General features: G+C 51.0%; 1 protein-coding gene across 1 annotated transcript in view; it reads right to left on the reverse strand.

Annotated features, from left to right (window-relative positions):
- The window catches only part of PLXNA2 (plexin A2), a 214045-nt gene that overhangs the window by 183662 nt on the left and 6282 nt on the right, over positions 1–24101 (reverse strand). The window contains exon 2 of the mRNA XM_082434450.1: positions 3408–4675. Within this exon, the coding sequence (XP_082290576.1) occupies positions 3408–4595 (1188 nt within the window). The 5' untranslated portion in view covers positions 4596–4675. The remainder of the gene's footprint in view (positions 1–3407; positions 4676–24101) is intronic.

A 24101-nucleotide genomic window follows, 5' to 3' on the forward strand; every position in this document is an offset into this window, starting at 1 on the left:
TGCCTTTCAGCTCTGAAAGTTCTTCAGTTTCTTTCCCACTGTCTCCAGGGACCGGTAAGGTTGCAGAGCCTGGGCTCAGGCATAAACCAAGCCAGCTTCTGAGAAATGATGACAGAAGTCAGAAATTTGCCAGTGATTTTGAATTTCTCTACATCCCTCCTGACTCTAGAATCGCCAGACTGTGACGGAAACGGTTTGTTCTGAGCCTAAGCCCCTGGGATTGGCTGGCATTTCCTTCTCTCGTCTCTAAATCGTCAGCTTTCCCAAACACCTGCTGCCCCTTTACTCTTGCTCTGAAAGGGAGAGCCTGGTGTATGGCTTTCCTTAGAGGCAACACGGCTAAATGCAAAGAGTTTGGACTCAGAGGTCATATGGGCTAAACTGAATTCAAATCCCTGCTGTGTCATTTATGGTTGTATGGGTGTAACCAATTTACTTAGTTTTTGTGAGTCTTTGTCTTTCCATCTGTCAAATGGGGGATGATAATCCTTGCTTTATAGGGTCATATTGAGGATAACCCTTAAACTGAGATAGTGAGATAACCCTTAAACTGCCCAGCACAGCCTTTAGGACGTAGCTGTGATTCAATGAGTGATGGTCCCCTTCCTCATTTCTTTTCTTGTAACAGAGCTCAAATCCTTTATCTGAGAGTTCCATGTTAGTCCAGAGATCACGTTAAAATTAAGCTCCGGGACGTCAGCTACTCTCACTCCTCCTTAACCCCCTCTGAGGCCACCAAAACGTCTCTGGGTCCCCAGGTCTGGGACTTCTTAGATTATAAGGATTTTAAGGGGCCCCTCCTGTTGCAGCCCCACCTCCACCTCCACTCTCAAGGCCGCAGCAGAAGAGTGATGATTGAGGGAGGGGTGGTGAGTGAGGGGCTGTTCCCCCTGGGGTCCTGATCCCACCCGCTGTCACCTCTCTCCCAGTGACTTTGCTGCTCTTTGGTTACTAGCCCGGGCTTGTCTCTCTGCAAGCCAATGGAGCCCCACAAGGGTGTCGGCTCTTCCTCTTCCCTCTGGCTCAGAAGCAGGCAGGAATCAGCAGTTTCCTTCTGACAAGGCCCCCTCTGGGCAGTGGGAACCAGGCTGGACTCTGCAAGGAGTTAACCCTTGCATTTCCTCTCCACTTCTCTTGATTGGTTGGGGCCGTAGGTTATAGAATTTCAGGACTGTAAAGAACTTTGGAGAATATCTAGCTCAACCTCCTCATTTTATAAAGGTAAAATAACAGCAAATAACTGGTTCTTTAATAACTAATATTAATAATTATAGCCGTCATTTATTACATGCTTATTATGGGCCAGGTATTGTGCTCATACATACTTGTTCCATTTGATCCTCATAATAACCATAAAAAGAGACTACTGGGCTTCCCTGGTGGTGCAGTGGTTGAGAATCTGCCTGCCAATACAGGGGACACGGGTTCGAGCCCTGGTCTGGGAAGATCCCACATGCCGCAGAGCAACTGGGCCCGTGAGCCACAATTACTGAGCCTGCACGTCTGGAGCCTGTGCTCCGCAACAAGAGAGGCCGCGATAGTGAGGGGCCCGCGCACCGCGATGAAGAGTGGCCCCCGCTTGCCACAACTAGAGAAAGCCCTCGCACAGAAACGAAGACCCAACACAGCCATAAAAAATAAATAAATAAATAAATAAATAAATAAAAATTTAAAAAAACAAAAAACAAAAAACAGATTCTTAGGCCCCACTGCCATTAAAAAAAAAAAAAAAAAAAGAGACTACTATTATTTCTATTTTAAAAATGAAAAAAATACAGCTCAGATCAGGTACATAACTTGCCTAAAGTCACACAGTTTTAAGTGGTAGGACTGATTTTTAAATACAAATCTGTTGGAATTCCAAGCCTATGGCCTTAACTACTATCCTATTGTACCAAGCGACTGACGGTAGGAACAGAAGCATATGCTCGGCATGATTTGTTTTTTGCTTTAAGAAGAGGTTTTCGGTCCCAGTAGCAGACACCCTCCATTTAGGGTGCTCAGAAGGCAGCCGTATGGGTCACTTGGTCTCAGATTGTTTCCCAGGCTGCCGACCCAGTGTCCACAGCACTCTGCACAGAAATCTATCTTAGCACTTGTCACATGCATAACAGTTAACTAATAATGCTCAACCTAACACGCCAGGCATGGTGTTAATCTTGCCACATAGTATCTGATCATCCCACGCGGTAGGCATTATGATTCCCATTTCACAGATGATAATGGAGAGATATTAAGTTACTCCTGAAGCCAGGAAGTAGCACAGATAGAATCTGAACCCTGAATCCCAAACTCTTTGGCACTATATTACACTGCCAGCTATTTTTTCTTTCACTTTTTCTCCCATTAGATTATGAGATATCTGAAAGTTGTGATCATGTCTTTTTATGTTTGCATCCCCAGCTGGGCACTTGGGAGATCTTCAATACCTTCTTGTTAAGTGGATGGCTGGAGGGAGGGATGAATGGATGGATAGAGGGATGGGTAGATGGATGGATGGACGAATGGGTGGATCATGGTAACCACCTGGATGGCAGCATCTTGACCCTCTGACAGGACAGTGCTTGCCACTGACTTTCTTGTCTCTGCCATCCTCAGGTCTGGACCCCAAGCTCCCTTTCTTCTCCTTTTTCCCCTCTGCCCAATTCTTTTCCCCCAGTTTTCAAATTATCAGTCAAGCTCAACTCCCTTCTCTCTCCTCCAGCTTACATATCTACCTGCCTACTTTACCCGTTCACTTGGCTGTACAGTGGCCTACAGGGTCCTGTATGTACAGGATCTGGTCTGTGTTCTCTGACGGGCTCATCTCCAAACACTCTTTCTGCCACATGCTCTGGTCCAGCTGTAGTGGCCTCCTCGCTCTTCTTCACACACTCCAGGCATGCCCTGCATTCTCGGCAAGAGCTACTCCCTCCCTCTCTCTGGAATGCTTTCCCAGATACCTGCATAGCTTACTTTCCTCATTCTTTGCTCAAATGCTGCTTTCTCAATGAACCAATCCTCGTGGGTACTGCCTCTCCCCACTTCTGTGCTTTATTTTTCCCTATAGCAATCGTCACCATTTGAGAGACTACATACTTTAGGTATGAATTTGTCTTGCCTCACTAATGAAAGCTCCATGAGGGCAAGTAGCTGTGTTGTATGGTTCACCTCTGAAGCCCGCGGTGCTTACAACAGTGGCTGGTGGTGTAGAGGCCCTTGATTATACACTGGGAATGACTCCGCGGATCAACAAACACGCCTCAAGTATCTGGTATCATCAGACTCTGTATTATGGGGACCACCTGGTAACGTGAGCCTGAGCTCCTCTCTCATTTCAGGCCATTGGTGGTCTGCGGGCAGGGTGTGCAAAGGGGTGTGCAATGCCAGATGCCGCCTCAGGGGTAGAGCGGGTGGGCCCTTCTTACCGCCTTGGTGCACTGCACGTCCTTCCCCAGCAGCCAGTTGAGCTCCAGGTTGCCCTCGCCCTGGTAGCAGGACTGCAAGCGCTCTTTGATCTGCAAGTTGATGGCCCGGATGGGGAAGGCACAGAGGGCGGAGTCATCCGGCGGGTGGTGATACTGCTTCTGCCCTTTGGAGAAGATGGCGAAGAGCACGTCATCCTGGCTGCTGATGTTGAAGGCCTGGGCCAGCGAGTCCCCGGGCTTGGCGAGGTAAGCAGCCTGCAGGAGGCGATATTCGACCCCGGCCCGCGTGCAGCCGAAGGGCAGGGACACGTAGGAGTGGAACTTGGGGTCGTCCTTGCAGAGCCTCACGATGCGCGAGGTGTAGAAGAGGTCTCCGGCCGAGTTGATGGCCACGCCCTCGGGGGTCTCAGGCTGGACGGTGAGGAAGTAGACGAAGCCCCCGCTGGCGAAGCCGTAGATGTAGAAGATGTCAAAGTGGGTGACCAGGGCCAGGGTGTCGGAAGGGATCTTGATGAGTGAGGAGACGAAGTCGCTGTGGAGCTCGTAGTCGAGCATGGCGGAGGACTCGGGGTCGCGGGGCAGCTTGCGGCTGGACAGCGTGGGAAAGTAGTCCTGCTTGCCGTCCACGGCAGTGCCGATGAAGAGCTTGCCGTCCTCGCCCTCAGAGCGCACGATCACCCCGTACATCGTCCCCGTCTTGTTGACGCTGGACAGGTAGTGCTCCTTCTTGTGGGACGGCTCCACCAGGATGAAGAGGTCGTCCAGCCGCAGCAGCTTGCAGACCCCTTGGTAGAGGCTGCCGCAGGCCAGCAGCCGGTTCTCGGAGTAGTCGATGATGAGTAGCTTGTTGACGTTGTTGGTGACCGTGAGCACCTCGCTGCAGGGCTGAACGATGAGCGGCGGGTAGCAGGACTTGTTGTCCTCCTCCGGCCCCGTCTTGTGAGCCACCTGGACGGTCAGGTTGCCCGTCAGCTTGTACACGCGGTTGATGGCCCCCACGTACACTGCCCCCGTCCCGCGGTGCACGGTCAAATGGTTGAAGGTCCAGTCCCGGTTCTCGGAGTGGAAGGTGCTGAACTGGGGCATGCCGGCCGCCGGGGGTGCCAGCAGCACGCAGATGGCGGAGAGCAGGACCACAGGCCAGCCGTCCACCTCTGCAGCCCGCGGCCAGGGACTCCTCTGTTCCATTCTGAGCCGGGCGGGGACCAGGGGACAGAGCCTCTGAGCGTTCGCGTACTCCGCCTTCCTGGCTCGGCCCTTACATGGTTCTGGAAAACACAAGGCAGAGGGATCAGATGGAAAATAAATCCCTGGAGGAGTGAACAGGATTGCTTGACCCAGGTCCCAGTGCCGACTAGCTCTGTGAGCCTCTTTCTTCTGTATTTCAGTTTTTCTATTTTTAACATACTTTCTCCCTCTTCGGGATGTTCAGGGAATCCTATTATCTATTTTGGTCTCCAGCCTTTACGCTGTAAAATGCATTTTTTTTTTTTTTTATAACTTTACAAAGCATCTCTATTTCTGTCCTCTTCACATATCGTTTTTTTATCTCTCAGAGAGGTTAAACGGCTGAGTTCACCCAGCCAGTTGATCCTGGTGTCGGAACTAAATCCAGACTTCCCCACCCAGTCGCTGGGTCTGTCCTCCTGCTCTCTCCCAGTCCAGTGGAAATCTCTCCTGTCTTGTGAAAGCTCGTTAGCAAGGCCCTCTCCCAGGCTCCCCCAGGCAGCTATTCCAAGTCTGATATCACAAATAAAATTCCTTCTTATTTCAGACTTCCAGCCTCTCACACTGCTGGCTTCCTTACTCTTTCATGCTCTGTCCCCTGTAGGGAAGGAGGAGAGCTGGTCATCCTGAATCACAGTGCCTCTCGCTGCCCCCCGGCCTCGTCCTCTCTAGAAAGAAGAATCCCTGATCATTAGCGGTTAAAACTTGTTCGGAGTGTGAGGTAGGACTGGGATCCCCACAGGTGCTATTCAGGAGCCTGAAGAGTCCCAGGGAGAAGGGCGGACAACCCCCCACCCCTCCTCTTTGGGACAGGAGGGCGTCAGCCACTGCCTCCCCAGTAAGTGGGGTGCCAGGTCCTGGGGAAATTGCTTCCACTTCTGCTTCTCTGCAGGTGGAGCACAGGGCGAGTTGACCTCCTTATTCATGGGCACTGGCTGGTTGAGTCCAGTCTCAGCCACCTGGGCAAGGGTTCTGGGTTTGGGAGATGTGGAGAGGAGCAAAGGGAGGCAAGTTGAAGGTCAGGCTCATTGTAGCCACTGCTGGGGCCCTGTGATTGTTTAAGGCTCCGTGTGGTCAACCTCAGGCTGCCTGCCCCAGCCTGATCAGTCCCCTGCCCCGACTTCTTTCCTCCCTCTCTGCCCTCCCAATCCCCAGGCTCCACAGCTTTTCCTCCTTATTCCAAGGAAGCTGCCCAGAGGGGCAAGGTGGGGTTCCTGCGAGAGCTTCTCTAGACTCCTAGGCAGAGGGTAGAGAGTGGAGCCTGTCCCATCACTCTGCCAGCGCCGCTCCTGACTTTTATGGAGAGGGAGGGACAGCGGTGGCAGTGGCGGCAGCGGGGAGCAGCAGGCTGTCTAGCAGAGAGATCTTTCCTCCAGCTGGATGGAGTGTCTGGCAACTTCCTCAGACAAGTCCAGACAGAACTCTGGGCGATGAGGCAGCAGGAGTGGAAACACTGAAGCCAAGGATTAAGAACGTGCTCCAAGGCGGCTTAGGAGAGTCCTGTGTCCCTTCGCCCCCAACCTGGCTAGACTGGGTTGGAGTTAAAACAGATGCCACCTGCAGGATCCACATGGCTTTTGCTCTGTGTCTTAAGAAACTCTCCCTCATCCTCCTCAACTGTGCCTCCCACGCCTGACAGCCACCATGGTGCCGGAGGGAGGCCCCACCTGACGGCTCTCCTCCAACCGGCCTCCACCGGGCTGTTGTTCTGGTGTGACTCATCAGGCCCCGGGCTTCCTTGGAAAGAGGGAGGCGACAGCGGCATGAGGCCCAGGCTGACCTCAGCGACTCTGACACAGCCCTTCCGGCCCCACGTGCTCACCGGCAAAGCCTCCCGACAGACAGAGCTTTCGGTTTGAAAATCGGAGGTTATTTTTAGCTATGTCCTGGGGCCAGCAGCAGGACGTGAATTCCTCAAGAGGAGCTGTGGAAAGGAAATAACAGAATCCTCACATTCTCCAGCTGGACAGGGAACGGCAGGAGGCCGGGCTGTGCGTGCCCCTGTCTCTGGGTAGGAGAGCTCCTTTGCCTACAGGTGGAGGGTTGTGTGTCCCCGAGGAGCCGTGAGGATTATACTCATCACCACGATGCGCTTGGGCTGTGCCTTTTAGACAGTGCTCTGTGAGACACTCTGGCATCGAGTCTGTGGGCAGTGCACCCCGCCTGCCCCAGAACGTACATGCACGTACATGCTCAGCCCATGGCTGGAGGGAAAAGGTCCCGGTAGAAGAGGTGACACCAAAGGACACGATTGTGAGGTTAAGATCAACTATCTCACCTCCCTGCCCGATATCCTCCAGAGACACAGTTTGAATAAATAGTGAGTGGCTTTTGTTGTTAGGCAGAATTGGGGAAGAAATTTGGGACCTTGGGCAAGTCCAGTCTCATCCCCCTTTCTGGTAGGATGGGATAATTACAGCACCAACCCCTCGGGTTGTCATCAGAGTAAATGAGATAACGCGGGGAAACCTCTTAGCATGGGAGCTGGCACTCAGTGAATGCTTAACTTATGGAGTTATTATTATCACTGAAGGCTCCCCAGGAGACTGCACTTCAGGAATCCCGCCAGACCTCCTGACTTCTCTTTTTGCTTGTATTCTTCCTTTCCGTGGGAATGAACACTGTGGGCAGACCTTTGATCCCCTCCCTGGCCCAGTGAAGGGGCACAAACTGGGAAGCATGCGTCAGAGGAAGGGGAGTAGATCCACGGTGACCGTCTCTAGCACACTACTGCACAAGTCCCAACACAGCCTCTCTGCAGCCTGCAGGGAGCCCGGCGGAGGTACAGGATCCTGAGAGTTGAAGTATGAATGGCAAAATTGGCCTGGTGGCTAGAAGGCATGGAGTCATGGGGCAGGAGGAAGAGTGAGGGACTCGGGGAGCCCCAGATTCAAATTCTGCCTGTGTCACCCATGAGTAGTATAGCTTTAGACCGCTCTAGCATCAACCTGAGCCTATTTCTTGATCTTAAAATAAAGGGTGTTAGAATTAACCAGTTCTTAAGATTTCTTCATTCAGACAAAATGATACCTTGAGACTTGCCTGCTTCAGCTTCTAGAGTCTATGACTGCAATGGCAGCTGAGGTTCTTTTGTCCTACTGGGTAAGGCTGGTTAAGTTCAGAGTTCTCAACAGACCAATAATTGGGCTATTTTCCTCTCACCCCTCAATCAGCATCTACTCTGGGACAGACTGCTCCTGGTGACCAGCCACGCAGATTCATTCCGTGGCACTCAAAGATCGCCCACTTGGGAGCAGTAGGCACTAGTGCATCAGGGTCAAGAGGAGACATGGTCTCTTGCAGTGCAGGGGTGGCAGGGGAGGCTTGCATTCCACCTTGGAATTCACAAAGACAACTGACTTCAACAGCGAGTTGAGAGCCCCTGTCTTTCCATGCCAAGGCTGATGCTATCAGGTAGCTATTCCAAAGCAGGGCCCAGCTGGCAAGGATCAAGCCTCCTGTCTGATTTTAGAGTAAGGGGGAAGGGCACCCACTTCTGTACCTCTGACGAGAGGCAGTGTGGCGTAATGGTTAGACTCATGAGCTCTGAACTTAGATGCTTGGATTCAGAGGCAATAGTAGCTCAAGGTACTTAGCCATTCTCTGATGCTATCTCACTATTTATATATAATGAGATTAGCACTAGCATCTACCTCATAGGATTATTATGATGAAGTCATTTAATACATATAAAGCACTTAGAACAATGCCTGGCCTGTTATAAGTGTTCAAGATACATTAGACTTTATTAGTAATAATTTATTTGTCAATATTCCCAGCTCTTGATCTCCATCCATTCCGTGGTCTGTCTTAGAATGACTTTGGTAGAAGCCAGTGAACACATGCCTATGACTTTGTAGAACTAGCATTTCCTCCTAACCCCAATTTTCTGCTAGTGTCAACCTCAGGGGTTTTCTCAAAGATGCCTCCTTCCTGTCCCTTCTCCTCTCTCCGTCTAGTTCATGAAGTCACTGTGTCACATGCATTCTCAAGAGCCAAACTTGCCAAGTGGCTGTCCTCCTACCAGTTTCCCCCTCCCCCACCCCAAGTCTCAAACCAGGACGTGCTGCCCCAGGATGCTTGCCCTATCAGCGAAGCACGCAGAGCATTCCTGATGCCAAGCAGAGGCCACGCTTTCCTCTTTGGGAAGCAAGTGTCACTAAATATTTTATTTGGAGGGCCTGGTGACACCATCTCCCCGATCAGGATTCAGGAGGCAGGTGTTGGTGACAGCTAGTGAAGGCACCTAATACCTTCCTGATCAGCTGCTGCAGGCATCAGGGGCAGAGCAGGGAAGAAACGACAATTAGGCATTTCCAGCTCAGCTCAGTGCAGGAGTCTTTCCTTCCTGTGACCCGCTCTGTTGCCTTTTTTTAGGAGATCTGGGGGAATATGCCTCTATGCTTACTTGGCCTCCCTTATTGCAAAAGGAAGGAGGAGGAGGTAAGAAGGGGAGTTAGGATCAGGATACAATTTTGCTAAACTGAGTAAAAGTTCATGATGGTGGAGCTCCCACTCTTGGATGCATCTGTAGCTCTTCCATCATCAGTATCCTCCATCATCATATCATCACTGTCACCATCATTATCACCACCACCTGCACCGTCATCACCAGCACCATCTTGGCTGTGACAGTTTTCATAACAATAACAGTAAAACATGCCTATTAATACAACTGCACCTGCTAGGTGGCTCACATAGCCAGGATCCTGAGGAGCCAGGATCCACATGGTAAGTATGAGAATGATGGCTGTGTACTATTTACAATAGCCAAGACATGGAAGCAACCAAAGTGTCCATCAACAGATGAATGAATAAAGAAGATATGGTACATATATACAATGAAATATTACTCAGCCATAAAGAAGAATGAAATATTGCCACTTGCAGCAATGTGGGTGGACCTAGGGAATATCACACTAAGTGAAGTAGGTCAGACAGAGAAAGACAAATAGTACGTGATATCACTTATATGTGGAATCTAAAAAATAAATCAATCCATATACAAAACATACACACACTCACAGACACAGAAAACATATTTGTGGTTACTAAAGGGAAAAGGGAGGGGGAGAAGGACAAATTAGGAGTATGGGATTAACAGATACACACTACTAATATATATAAAATAGGATTTACTGTAAAACACAGGGAACAATATTCAATATCTTGTAATAACCTATAATGGAAAGGAATCTGAAAAATTATATATATATAACTGAATCTCTTTGCTGTACACCTGAAACTAACACAATATTGTAAATCAACTATACTTCAATAAAACAAACAAACAAAAAATGAGGGCTGTGAAGTCAGAGGAGTTAGCACCTGTTCCTGGGCTTCACCCCAACCTCTTCCCTCTCCCAGGGCAGGGAAAGGTCCATCTTCTCCCCCAGGTCTCCCTTCTAATCAGTGGCACCTTTAAAGCAGGAATTCAAGGCCGGTGCTGAAGCAGACTGTAAGATTACTCCAGTCCACTTCTTTTTTTTTAAATGAAGAAACTGAGGCCCATGGAAAGAAAACAGATTGTCCAAGGTGACCCAACATGACTCAGGGACAGGCTTCCATCAGAACCTAGACCTTGTGACCAAAGGTCCATTGCTTCCTCTGCTGTAGGCAAAAGAGTCCAGGGAGTCAGTTATGTTCTGCCTCGAGGCTGCCCTGTTTTGGGGAAAGAAGGTGACTTTTGATCGTGGCGGCCCCCTGATGGGCAGAAGTGAGCCTGGCACTGGGCCTGGACAGGGAGGTGGTGTGCAGGGCAGACTCAAGGATGCACGGATTAAGGGGCAGGGGAGTGAAAGGGACACCAGAATGGCTCCCTTCTGTGTTGGGGGGATGACCTCCTCCAGGCCAGGCAGGTCCAGGCAGTTGTCACACACAAGAATGGCACCTATACTGTGACTTGGGGGCTAAGATGTCCTGTACCATATGCCTCTGGGTTGTAGACAGCCCTATAGACAGGTCAGATGTTATCCAAGCACAGGCAGCTTCTTTTTCTCAAAGAGTTAGAAATGCAGCAGAAGGGACTAGAGTGAGATATCCAGGGGGACATCCTATCTAGAGAGGATCCCTGGGGCATCCTGCCAAGGAGATTATGGAATTCTCTGACATTGAATTTTCCTGACAGCTGTTGAGGAATATGTTTACTGAGAGGCAGGGGATTGGTCCCTATGACCCAAGGAGGCTGCCTTTGGTATAGGATCTCTATGAATTAAAGTCTATGAGGATAAAATGTCTAAATGTACAATGCTGGGGCCCCATCTCATCCCCTGTGGATGGAACGATCTTGAAGGACCCGTCCTAGTGTCATCTTTGGGATTGTACATGCAAACATTCCAAGCGTCACTCTGTCGAACAGCGACCTCAGAGGTAGTCCAGGCACGTTGGGTAGCACAAGGTGAGTGCCGGGGCAAGCACAGAGGCCGCGGGTAACACCGACAGCTGGAAGGCCTCAATTAGAGTGAAAGGAGTTATCTGGTATTTAAATAATTATTAGATGGAAGGAGTAATCATGGGTTTGAGCTGATTTTTTCCCCGACTGTCACCCTGATGGCGTCTATAATATATTATTCAAATGCCCATGATGCTCACTGAGAAGAGACCACAAGAGAGGGGAGAGATTGGGGGAGAGAGGTGGTGGTGGGGAGGGAGGGGGTGGGAGAGAGACTCATTTAATCTCCATGTGACAGGGCTGCAGGAGGTACGATTAGTCTTTTTCTTATTTCAGCTGTCACTCAGGCACAGACACCAAGATTGTTATTAGCGTATTTTATGCACGCGATTTAAAGGGAAAAGGGGAGGAGGGGTGGGCAGAGGGAGAATTTCCTACAGAAAATAAAGGGACCAAAGGAACAATTTAGATGTCACTGCTATACCAGCTGCGTTTGTTTCATTAATCGAATGTCATTTTTTTCCCCAGACTCTGTGCTGTTATGTGAAGCTAAGTGGCTACACCTCGCCCCAGAGCGAGAGAGAAGGGAGGTGAGGGGCGACAGAGGAGGAAAATGGGCCTCTGCCTACATGGCCTCTTGGCATCTTTTCTGAGAAAGTGAAATAGACGATACGGTGCTCCCCGCCCCTCCCGCATCACCCTGCGGTATGTCCAGGCAACTTTTGGTAACAACATCTACACAGTCACTTCCCTCACTATGAGAAGGGAGATCCCCTGCTTGTCCTTCCATGCAATTTTTCTTCCCACAGGTGGATAAATCAGATCCAATCTCCAATAACCAAGGACTAAGTGAGGGAAATTTGGGGAGGCCCTAACATTGATCAGCAGTAAGGGAAGAACCCATATTCCAGGTGGTGAGAGGGCTGTTGACCGAGCCACTGTGTGTGGCTTTCTGCTCAGGCAGATGGTGGGAGCAAGGCCCTTGCATCCCACATGAGTGCATGACAGAGATGGGGTCTCTGCGTCTCAGATGGCACGGTGGGCAAGGCAGGGGGCAGGGGAAGGGGAAGTCAGAGGTTGGGTCCTGGCACGAAAGGCAGGATCACAGGTGTACCCCTGCTCTCATGCACCCTCCAAATTCATATGTTGAAGCGTTAAGCCCCGCAACCTCAGAGCATGGCTGTATTTGCAGACAGGGTCTTTATAGAGGTAATTAAATTAATATGAGATAATTAGGGTGGGCCCTAATCCAAATGTACCAGTGTCTTTATAAAAAGGGGACATTTGGACTCAGAGACAGATAGGCATGGAAGGAAGACATGTGAAGAGACACAAGGAGAAGATGGCCATCTGCAATCCAAGGAGAGAGGCCTGGGACAGACCTTTCCCTCACAACCATGAGAAGGAACCACATCTGGACTTCTGGCCTCCAGACTGTGAGGCAATTAACTCCTGGTGTTTAAGCCACCCAGTTGGTGGTACTTAGTGACAGCAGCCCTAGCAAACTAATGTAGCTGGGAGCAGTGATGCATTCCACCATCTTGGCTTGGGAATCGTTCCTTGAAAGAAAGGGATGTTTGTGGCGAGGGGTTGGGTAGAAGCCATCACAGTGCCAACACACTTCGAGATGTAGATCTCCCAACATCTCTGTGAGAACCGAAGGCAGCAAAACATGCTTCCCCTTTCACCCAGCTAAACACGCTTCCCCTTTCACCCAGCTAAACACAGTGGCCCTGAGGATGCACTTGTTCTGCCTCTCCCAGCTCTGGCCCCGGTGGGATTAGAACTGGGCTTTGCCAGTCTCTCACCTCTCGTGCTCGTCCTGCAGAGACTTCCTATCTATTTTGCCTCCCTGCCCCCTCCTCCTCCTGCCCAGAAGAGTCCACGTGTCACTTGCCAGACCCCAAGGACACAGGGGATATTTTGTGACTCCCAGGGAGCCATCACCCTCCATTCCCACCCCAGCTCCTTCTCTGGCCTGTCCAGGGACCACTGCCTCTTCACGTCAGGGAGGGTTTTCTGGTGGTTTTTTTTCCCCAGGTCTCCCAGTGGGCTCTGCTCAAGCCCTGGAAACCACACCAGCCCTCCCAGGGCCTTAGCAAAACATCCAGTGTTTGTCCTCTCCTCTCACAGGCTATAAAAGTTTGGAGTTGTCTCCCTGAATTATGAAGGGTTCCAAAGGCAGGCGCTTATTTGAAGGGTTGCAGAGGGGAGGGGCTGGGCTCCTTTCTGGGGTGCTGGCTGGGTTGGCTTGGCCAAGTCAAAACAAGATTCATTACCCTGGGGCCGGGAGCAGGGAGATACAGCGCCTGACCCTGCAGACCTGCCCCATATGTCACGGGCCTGTCAGAAATCTCCCAGAATTCCCTTTATTATCTAAAGGTCGCCACCCGGGCAGCACGGAGAGGTCCCATGGTATAAACTAAACTACAAGAGCAATCAATTTCAAGCAGCTGCCGGCCCGACACCCCTCCCCCCTCCTCCTTCTGTGGGCTCTGCCCTCTTCAACCCCCTCTAGGGGATGGCGCAGCCCAGCCTTGCCATGACTACCTCACCCCTGGGGCAGAAAGAATTTCTGCATCTTAGCAGGGCTCTGAGGCTCCAAGCTGTGGGCACTGGGGGCACACCTGCCCTCTGCACTATGGGGCCCCTAGAAAGGTCACCCCACTGGTCCCCTGACTCTAGCCAGACCATACGCATACCATCCTCATTATGGGGTTGCTCTGCTGGTAGGCATTATGGGATTAAAGGACAGGAAGGGGAGTTTTCAGGCTCCTTCCAAAGTCTGGCAAAGGAATAAAAGTGGGGATCTAGCTCTGCTAAATCAAGTCCAAATTTACATTAGAAGACCTCATACCAGAAGGGTCATGAATAGCATAATGATAGCAATTTCCATTTGTTTTCCATGACAAAAATAATAAAGAGGAGCAGCTATCATTATTATTAATTATTAACCACCTGCTATATGGCACACTGCTAGATTCTTTGCATATGCAACGGGTAATTTTGTGATTATTCCACAAGATGGGTATTATTCTCCCCATTTCACAGATGAAAAAATGGAATCTCAGGGAGGTTGAGTAGCTAGCATCAGTCTGCTAGGAAGCAGAACTTTCTGACACCCATGCTTTCCCCACTCTTCCACATCACCTAGATATTTAGAATTTATTTTTCAATCAAACCCTCTTGTCCCTGATCTGGGGAGACTCATGAGAACGTTAAGTAAGACTTGGCAAGTACTTTACTTTGAAGGTCAAGACTCGAGGCTCCCATTTTATTTTGGTAAAGAAGCAGGGCTGAGGGTGGAGGTGGCCAGGGCTGAGTTATCCATTACAAGGTGAAGTCCGTGGGTGTTTTGTGGCAAGAGGTTTGCTGCCTGGTGGTCACCTTTCAGGGAAATTCCACATGATCTTTCCGAGGAGCCTGGAAGTATCTCTCCTACCTTCTCACCCATGCTTACTGTACAAGAAAGAGCTAAGGATTCTGAGTTAGAAATGGGGCAGGAGAGCAGGAAACAGGGTAGAAAGTACCCAACTAAGGGGTTAAATAAATTACAGTTACTCCAAATAACGGCATATTATGCTGTCATTAACTGCAATGTTTTCAAAGAAGAGTGACACGGCTCCAATTCTCACCAGTGGGAGGGAAAGGGGAGGAAGAAAAAAGAGAGGGGGGAGTAAAAAAACAAAGCCCTAGACATTTATCCCAGCTCTCAGTCTGTGCAATGGCCCTAAATGCCACTTACTTTCCAGGAAGATGTCCTATCTTTCTCCTCTTGAAAAAGAATTTTAACGGCCCCCAGGAGTCCCCAGGTGAGAGCACTTCCTGTTTCTCTTGCAGACCCTCATGCTTTCTGCCCCATGGCAGCCACTGAAAGGCTCTAGGGACAAGGGGCACTCCCCATTGCTGCTGCCTTGTCCTTGCGTCAGGGAAAGCAGCCATTAGTGCCAGATCAAGGTGCATTTTTTAATGCTGTCTGTTTCCAGAAGTTGTGATTCCCCAAAGTTCAAAAGAGTGGTCCTCTTTACTAGCAAGCCTGGTGTTGCCTCCCTGAAAATGTGCATGTAAGACAGTCACAGTCACCATCCAGATCTTCCACTGTGATGGACCCCAGTGAAGGCCATTGGCAGCTAAGATTCAGCCATAGATTTCCTGCAAGGTGTGCCCTGTACTGCTTCATTTCTTGTGTGTCAGAGGACTGACTTTGACTAACTTTGCCAGGCATAGGGCCAAAGTATGGTATCCACGTAGAAAACACCTTCCTTGGCTCCCTGCTGTTGCCCAGACAGACTCGGGACTGCTAAGTGCCCAAGTTCCAGTCCTCCCAAGCTGGCTCTTCTGTCTTTCTCTGGCCTCCCTTTCTACCTCTTCCCGGGTGACTCCACTCCTAACAAACTGGTTTATTTGCCGAGTCCCCAAAACACCTCACACAGTTTTATCTCTGTGGTCCCCTCTCCCTGGAATGCCCATCTCCACTTTCTTCTTTGCCTATCTAAACGCTGTCCATTCTTCAAAATCTCAGGAAGCCTCTAGGCCCTCCCTGTCTTTCCTCCAAAGTCAAAAATTGCTGTTTCTAGCACACATTGCATGGTAGTGTAGGCTCTCTTTTTCATGTGACTATCCTATCTTCCCATTGAAGTAGAGGCTCTTTGAGGGCATCTTTGGCATCCTGTACAGGGGTAGCATGATGCCTTTTACTCAGTCCTGCACTCAGTCTGAATCATGGAGAGCAGGGGAGAGGGAAGGGGGGATGCTCATATGTTTTCTCACCTGCTAGGCTGCTCTAAGCCATGGCTGAACTAATACACTTGGCTCAATGATTTGTCATAACTGATCTTTGGGAGGTAGTGAAGAAGGCAGTGAACCATTTGGGAAGGATCCTGGCTGTTGTTCATCTTGAACCCACTGGGTGAAGAGCAAATGTCATTGGCTAGGTGGATAAGGTGGGGAGAAGGATGGAGAAGAGTGGGAAGATGCCAGCTCTCCTTTGAAGAATGCCCCATGCAGACAGGGTTGGTGCAGGAAAAGTCTTGGCAAGAAGCCGTGAAGCATACACTATCATCGATCACATGAAAAGCACATAATCATAAATGGTCAACTGACAACGTAAAGTGATCAAAAGCAGAGTGGGTGGGGTGAGATCCCTCCAGGAAGGTTTCGGAGCAGGGCTCTCCTATGAGGAGGTCAAACTCACCGTGACACATGTTGCCGGGCAGCGGATGCAGAGGTAAGGCTATGGGCTTTGGGGGCAGACCTGGGCGCAAGTCTTGCTCTACCACTTACCAGTTCCCTGACCTTGAACATGTTATTTAACCTTTCGGCGTCTTAGTTTCCTCGACTGAAAAAGGCCACCGCACAGGGTTGTGGTGAGAACCGATGAGAAAAGAGATATGAAAGTGTTTTGTAAACTCCACCGTTTTGAATAAACACCAGTTACTCTTATTTCTGTTTTTGGAGAAACACTGTACAAGGGCATCATCTCCTTGGCAGCAGTGGCTGCCCTGGATGGTGGCGACGACAAGTGAGGCTCTGTCTCAGCCAGGTGATGGGCTGGTTCTTGTGCGTGGAGCTTGGGGACCCAGATCCCCAGACCCAGGCTTCTGGGGAGAAACTGGGTGCTGCTGGTCCCAAGCAGCCATTCCTCTAGTCCCCTGGGCCCCATGCTACCCAGGGCACCACCCCCTCCTCTCAGGGCCCTGAGAGTGATTTAAGGCCACTTCTGCCACTCTGGGTGATTTATCCAGGTGCCCCTGGCAGGAAAGAGGAAGGAAAGGAGAAGAGAGAAAAGCTGGCCCATAGGACGAGGAGATGCTGAGAACTGTTTGTACAGGCTGAGCTCCACATTTTGGGGGGTTCTTCCTCTGGGTTTGGTCAGCACGTCAGATGAAATTCCTCTCCAGTATCTTCCCTGCCTCTCCTTCTTTCTGGGGCTTTTATTTTTTTTAAAAATTAATTAATTAATTTTTTGGTTGTGTTGGGTCTTTGTTGCTGCACGTGGGTTTTCTCTAGTTGCAGCGAGCCGGGGCTACGCTTCGTTGTGGTGCGCAGGCGTCTCATTGCAGTGGCTTCTCTTTTTGTGGAGCACGGGCTCTAGGCGCGTGGGCTTCAGTAGTTGTGGCATGTGGGCTCAGTAGTTGCGACTCGTGGGCTCTAGAGCGCAGGCTCAGTAGCTGTGGCGCACGGGCTTAGTTGCTCCGTGGCACGTGGGATCTTCCCAGACCAGGGATTGAACCCGTGTCCCCTGCACTGGCAGGCGGATTCTTAACCACTGCACCATCACAGAAGTCCCTTTCTGGGGCTTTTCTGAATCAATAGCCTGCCTTCGAATAAAAAGCTGTAACTCCTTTTTATGAGGAAGCTTCTTAAGCAGGCTGTGTCCCCACCCTGTACCTTCCCACCTTCAGTTTCTATTATTTTTCTCTCTTTGTCTGAGACTCTGAGCTTTTGCAGAAAAGATCCTGAGCTGTCAAGCAGTCTCTCTTAAGTAACAAGCGCATTCACACTCGCACACACTCACGGAGCAAGGGAACTGTGGGTGGCGCTGGTTAAAAGAGACACGTGGAGACTTTGGGGCGGCTGGCACTCTGGGCAGAGATGTGTCCACTTATGGGGCTTGTCTGTGCCAAAATGCAAGCGCATCGGCCTGAAGGACCCTTAGCACCTGGGTGAGCAGGGAGACAAGAAGAGACTTTTCAGGCCCCTGCGGCTTTACTGGGGGGGAGAAGCGGAGGGCACAATTATCGGGGAGGCTGACCCCAGGAGAAGAATGTGCTGGGGGGGAGAGGGGGAGACGCAGGCCGGTGTAGTGTGCGGCCACCTGGGCAGGAGATGAGAGACTTTTCGAGTGAGGCTCTGGCCCCCGATGATGAATGGGGTGTGAGAGAGGAGCCTGGAAAAGGGTAAACAGCCAGGAGGGAAGCAGGAGGTTGGGGGGCGGGAGGAGAAAGAATGTTGAGGTCAAAGAGCAAAGAAAATGCTCCTGGAGTGATTGATTCAAGATCCAACTTGCTGCCCAGCCTGGCGGGAGCACAAGTGCTCAGGGACATGCTGGGCCCGGCCTCCCCTCCCGTAGGCTCCGCCCAGGTACGAGCAAGTCCGCTTCCCCCAGACCCCTGTCGCGCCCTCTGGGAAGTCTTTTTGATGTTTTGTCCTAGGTCTCCAAGGGACCCCGCTGCAGTATAAACTAGCATTTGTGCAGCGATCTTATAGTTGGCTAAGAATTTCATGTATGTTATCCCATTAATGTACCCCATATGCAAGCCTGTGAGGGAGAGAACAGCATCGGCATCACCACTTCACCGGTGAGGAGACTTAGGTAGACCTGAGGTGAAATATTTTCGAGAAGGTACCTGATGTGGAAGTGGGCCTTGGACTTGGGGCTCCTGGAGTTACACCTGTCTCCCTGCTGCCCTGCTGGCTGGAGTCCAAGTGATATCACCAAGGACAGACCCCTGACTCCAGAGATTAGCCTCCCTGCAGGCAGGCCAGGCTCTGGCCATACCTGGGATATACTGTCACCACTCTTTCGGAATGGGAGTGCAGTGTAAGGAGTTCAACTCAGGCTTGAGTTCTTGGGGACACCCTGAGAGAGAGGAAGAAGACTGGCTGGGAGCTTGTGGTCCTCCACCAAATGCCACTTGGCTCCTGCCCAGCCCTGGGGAGGAGATGAGGACTGGAGATGGCCCAAGGGCTGGCGCCGGTGGTGGCAGATGGAAAGAAATCAGAAGCAGGGCTTTGTAGGGGGAGAGGCTGGGGTACCAAAATCCCCTCCCCACCCAACCTGCTCTTATCAGTGGGGCAGAAAACTATTTGCCGACTCCTCTTCTGAAGACCTTGTTTCCACAATCCCTGCAGCCTGGGCTGAGATCGTAGGCAGCTCCTACCTGCCTCTGACTTGCTCTCCCCCATCTTCTCCCAGCTCTCTACCCTGGCTCTGCGGCGCTCCAACTCCCAACCCTGGCAGATCACTGATTAATTTAGGGCTGTTTAATAACCCTTCTATTTCGATGAAACAAGCTGTCTCGTTTTCTTTATTTTTAACACCGACTTTTCGTTGCTCTGCTAAGCATCTCACTGCCATTTAAATTTCTCTGTCTCCAACCAAGCTGATAATAGACTGGAGTGAGCAGCTGCTTCCGTCCTGTTTATGACAATGATTAGAAGTTAGAGCTTTGCAGGCAGAGAGCTGACCAAGTCTCAGCGCACGCGGGTCTGCCCCTGCTTGTAGACCGAGCACTCATTTTAACACGATTAGGACAATTCTGGCTCCAGGGGAGGCCAGGGCTTATCCCAGCCCAGGCTTCCTGGCACCCTGCTCTGAGGGGAGTCATGGGGATGAAGGTGTGAGAACCAACTCTGTTTACTGTGGAATTTAGGCCGGCAGCTGCGGGTCATTCTCACGGACCTGACTCATCCTCACTTCTCAAAAGAGCCTTTTCCTCCACTGAATCCACAGAGCAGCAAACAGAAAGACTCAAGGTTAGAGGACTGGGACGTGGGTGGGGACCTCAGCCATCCCTCTTATACCTTCCTGCTCCACACAGGAATCCCTTCTTAAGACCTGGTCATCATCTTCCAATCTCTGCTTGAATTCCCCAAATGATGTAGAGCCCATTCCCTCCCTAGACGGCCCCTTCTGGGTTGCATGGCTCTGGTTAATCTCTCTCTCCTGTGTTCCTGCAACACTTAACTTGCATGACCATTATTTGTGTGTATCCCCTTTTTCCCTTGCCACACTGGAAGCTCCTCAAGAGCCACGACAGCCACTTGCCTCCCTCCCATAATACTTGCCACATAGTAGATATTCAATAAACATCTGTTCAAAGTAAATCATGTTATGCCAACTCCAATCTCCTTGCAAGTAATGTACAGTACCTTTCTTCTGCCTGGGCAGGCTCCTGGTGAAGTGGCCTGTTTGTCTCTACCTGGACAAGTGTTCTGCCTCTTACTGTCCTCAGGCCACAAATGGCTGCAACCTCAGGAGCCAGGGCCCTGCTATTTCCTCCAGGCCTGGAGTGACTACACAGCTGGTGGAAACCTTGGCTAAGGAGGCTGGGGGCTTGTGGTAGAAGCCAGTCAGGTGGCCTGGACCAGGTCCTCTGGATCCCAATTCCACCTCGCATCTCCTCTGGGTCAGCCACGGCTGCCTGAGAAAGCTCGCAGGTGCATGGTAGGCAGACCCTGGCCGGCCCAGGCTCCCACCTCCCGCTCTGGCAGCCTCCTAGCCAGCACAGTCTGCAGGCAGCTGCTCGGGTCATTGTCTCACCCTCTTCAAGTTGTGAATGCAGAGTCTATAGAGACCGCCACACAAGCAGTACCCACGCTGCCTCTGGGGAGGGAGGGGTGGCTGGGCTTTGCCAGGGCCGTTGACTCTGAAAACAGCAAGGCCTGCGGTGGATGGAGGGAAGCTGGCTGGAGCTACTTAAGGGAGGGGGGCCTTTCTACACACTGCCCAGCGCCACAGAGAGGCATCGGGGTGTCCTAGGGCCGGCGGACTGGCAGAGCAGGGGAGAGGTCACTTCTCGGGGACGCACGCTCAAACCCAAGGGAGAGAGATGGGGACAGCGCTGAGCACAGGGTCGGGGAATGAGAGAATGGAAAGAGAAGGTGGCTACATGGGCAGGTGGAGAGAGTGTGCTGGGCCAGGCCGGGGCAAGCAGACCTCCTCACAGGTGGACACCGTGCCTGGCCACTCACTGTGTGACACAGGGCAATCCACTCTCCCAGGCTGGACTCAGCTGCCGCATCTATTATGTGGGCCTGGGTAAAGCTGTTATCAAATCCTCAGAACCATTTCTCAAGTATTCTACATACAACACCCGTTCTTTTGTAATTCAAACTGTTTTCTTCATAATATTCTAGAAAAGAAACTCAAGGCATCTTGTCACACTCATTTTCCACCGCTGGCTCTTGGACAGTGCTGTCGAAGGCACAGGGCTCCCTCCTCTCATAGCCCCCTTCCCATGCTCTGTGCTTCCAACAAGGGACAAGGCTCTATGCTGCAGCGGGGAGGGCCCGGGGGAGTTTCTTGGGCTAGCACAAGATAGCTGATGCTTCTCCCCAGACATCCTGCTATGTTCTGCCCAGGGATCAGCGCTGGCCAAGGATCTAATCCCTGAGGTCCAGGGTCCAGCTTGGGCTCTGGCCCCAGCTCCTGCTGATGCTTTTCATGCTGTGTCCATCCCATTCATATCCATACTCCTAGGAGCTCTCTCTGCAGAGAGATGTAAGCTGTTTGCAGGCAGGCAGCTAGGGGCCCATGAGCTCCGCCCCTTGCCCTGCCATGGGAGGCTGACTCCCAGAAAAATGCCAGCTTACCAGTTCTGTGACAGTATCATTCATCTCTCCTCTTAGACTTGAAGGCATCAAAGCCCCAAGGGTAGCAAATTCAGAATTCAAACTCCAGCCCCACTGGTTAGTGCTAACCCCAAACCATGCATGTGGCCCCAGTGCCAGGATCACCATTGGTTTTCCTCTCAGTTTCCAGTCTTCACTGAATCTTTAGCCCTTCATCTATTTTTACATATCAAAACCTTTAGCACACAGATTTTCTTTAAATAAAAATCTTATTTTTCTCAGAAAATTCCAAACAAATTCAGAGACACAGAGAGAGAGAGGAGAAAAACATCCCTAGCTTGGCTGTATTCCTGCTCTAAATTTTAGAATAATTTTACACATTTGCAACAATTGTCATTTTTCCAAATGCCCAAACACTATCTTCCCATGCCCGGCTTCAGAAACAAAGGCAACTGAGGGCGCTTGGGGAGTCACGGAAAGCATTCATTCCCACTGTACAGATGAAGAAACTGAGGTGCTGGGTGCGGGGCAGGCAGCAGTTCTCCCTGAGTGTCTTGTGGCTCCCTCTTATCTCCCTCCCGGACCCGGGAGCAAATGGAGGATGAGCGCTGGTCAACAGGTGAGAAAGCTTTTAGGAAGAGGGAAGAGTTACAAGTGTGAAGGAAGGCCCTTTGTTCCCATGCATTAGGACCTTAACCTGACACCAGACTCTTCCTGACCATCTGTTCTGACCCCTCTTGGTTGGACTAAGCCTCCTGCGGGAGGGTGCCGGGCGTGACTTCCCAGCTTCACAAGCGGTTCAGATGGTTTTCTCTAAGTCTCTCACAGCTGGGTTCTTGGGCCCAGAACCTGAAGGGCTTCACACCCTGGGGGTCACTCGGAGGGAGGAATTAGACTTGAATTTTGTTAATTTCCGGATAAACCTCAGGGGGTGTTTGCCTAGCAGAAACCCTAGTGGTGTCGGTTTTAATTTCATAGAGAATCAAGGGACTTGCCAGCAGGGTCTGGGCCGCTGAAGTGAGGGTAGAGGGCTAGTCTTGTCAGGGGACTGACCGCCTCTCTCCTGGAAAACATCACCACCCACCAGCGTGGAGCGGGGAGCCAGACCTGCTAGCGTGGGCTGACCCAGAAGGCTCTCAGGTCTGGGCACAGGGGAGGGGCCATGTCCTCCTGTCTGGCTTTGGCCAGGGCTCCCGCTGAGAACACCCAAGTTCAGAGAACAAGCTCTTCTCCCTCAGGTATGTCTGTAGCTCAGGAGAAAAAAATGGGAAGCTGGGGGAGCAGTCTGGGGAGGTGGGAGGTCAGAGGCCAACGTAATATTTACCCAGCCCAGCTGAGGCCTTTCGCTTTTATGAAGCAGGAAACCACTTCAAAGCGGCAACATCCCCTCTTGTCCCTTCTGTCTGCCCGCTGGTCCTCCTGCCTCTACAGGGCAGGCAGGGCTTTCTCACCCACCTCTTCCTCTCCTCCTGAGCCTTCCACCCTCCATCCCTTAAAGGGAGGAGTCCTCTGCCCTGCCTCCTGCTCAGAGAAGTGCCATGACCTGTCCATATTTGCAGAGCAATTATGACACCTGGGTTCCCTGACATTCTGAGCCATTTTGTCCCAGGATTTCTCTCGTCTACTCTAAGAGTCAGTCAGTCATCTACCGCTTGGGGACACGGGGAAGGCACTGGGGTTACAGTTCCTAGTCCAAAGCCCTCATTCCACCACCAGAACAGAAAGCAGAAACTGAGGCTAGGAAAAGGCCCTGGAGACTAGAGTCTAGTGGTTCTTTACATTTGCGGGGGGCGGATCACAAACTCCTTCGCTTCAGAAATACACACACACACACACACACACACACACACACACACACACATTCATATTTCTTAAAAGCACAGACTTTCAAAGGTTTCAAAGGCCTCTTAAAAGCCCAAGCATGCACCCTGGTTCTGTCCACCCCAGTGCCAGGTCTCCCCCGCCCCAAATTTAATTTGGAGTGGCTCGTGGAGGGGGTTCTTCTGCTCAGCCATGGTGAGGGGGAAAATCCGAATATTTTTCTCTCAGGTTTGTTCCCTTTAATGGGTTCCTTCAGATAAATGTGGTGCGCTAACGGCAGGATTCCAGACGCTTCAATGTGAATACAGATGAGTAATAACGTTTCCTGATGAAGCACAGTGGCGTCCATGCTGCCAGCTCCAGGGGACCGGAAAGGGATGCAATTTACATAGAATACACGGTGAAAACCCCTTGGGAGGGTGCTACATGGAGATCTTGCTCTAGGATGTTGACTAATAGAAAACAACTACAGTGGTGTCATTTTAAACTCCGCGGAGGAGGATGAGGAAAAAAAATAGGGGTAGTTCTGAGAGGGTGAGGAGTGGGAGAGCATTAGACAGTCATTCTTGACAGGGAAATATGAAGTTCTCAGACACCCGAGCCTCTCTCCTGGAAACCTACACCTTCCATTGACTAGAGCAAAAGCTTCCAGGAGCTCCACTTCCTCTGACACCCCCAACATACTGTTAACTCCATTCTGCCTTATATTAAACTTCTGTGAGGGTACATGGCTTATGTAATTCTCCCTCCCCCCAGGATGCCCTTAAGAGTCTTAAAGGTAGGATCTGTTACCTTTTCATCTTGGTACCAAGTGTTACACATTCCTAGCACTGCGTAAGTGACGGATTTCTACTTGATTAAACCCAAATGGATGGCAATTCCCGCTTTCAGTACAAGGGCAACAATTCCTATATGAAGATTAAACTCGGAGGCGTTGTTTAGCTTCTCTATACCTCTTT

Source organism: Balaenoptera physalus (genome assembly GCF_965194825.1).
Source record: "Balaenoptera physalus genome assembly, chromosome: 1".
Classification (NCBI taxonomy): domain Eukaryota; kingdom Metazoa; phylum Chordata; class Mammalia; order Artiodactyla; family Balaenopteridae; genus Balaenoptera; species Balaenoptera physalus.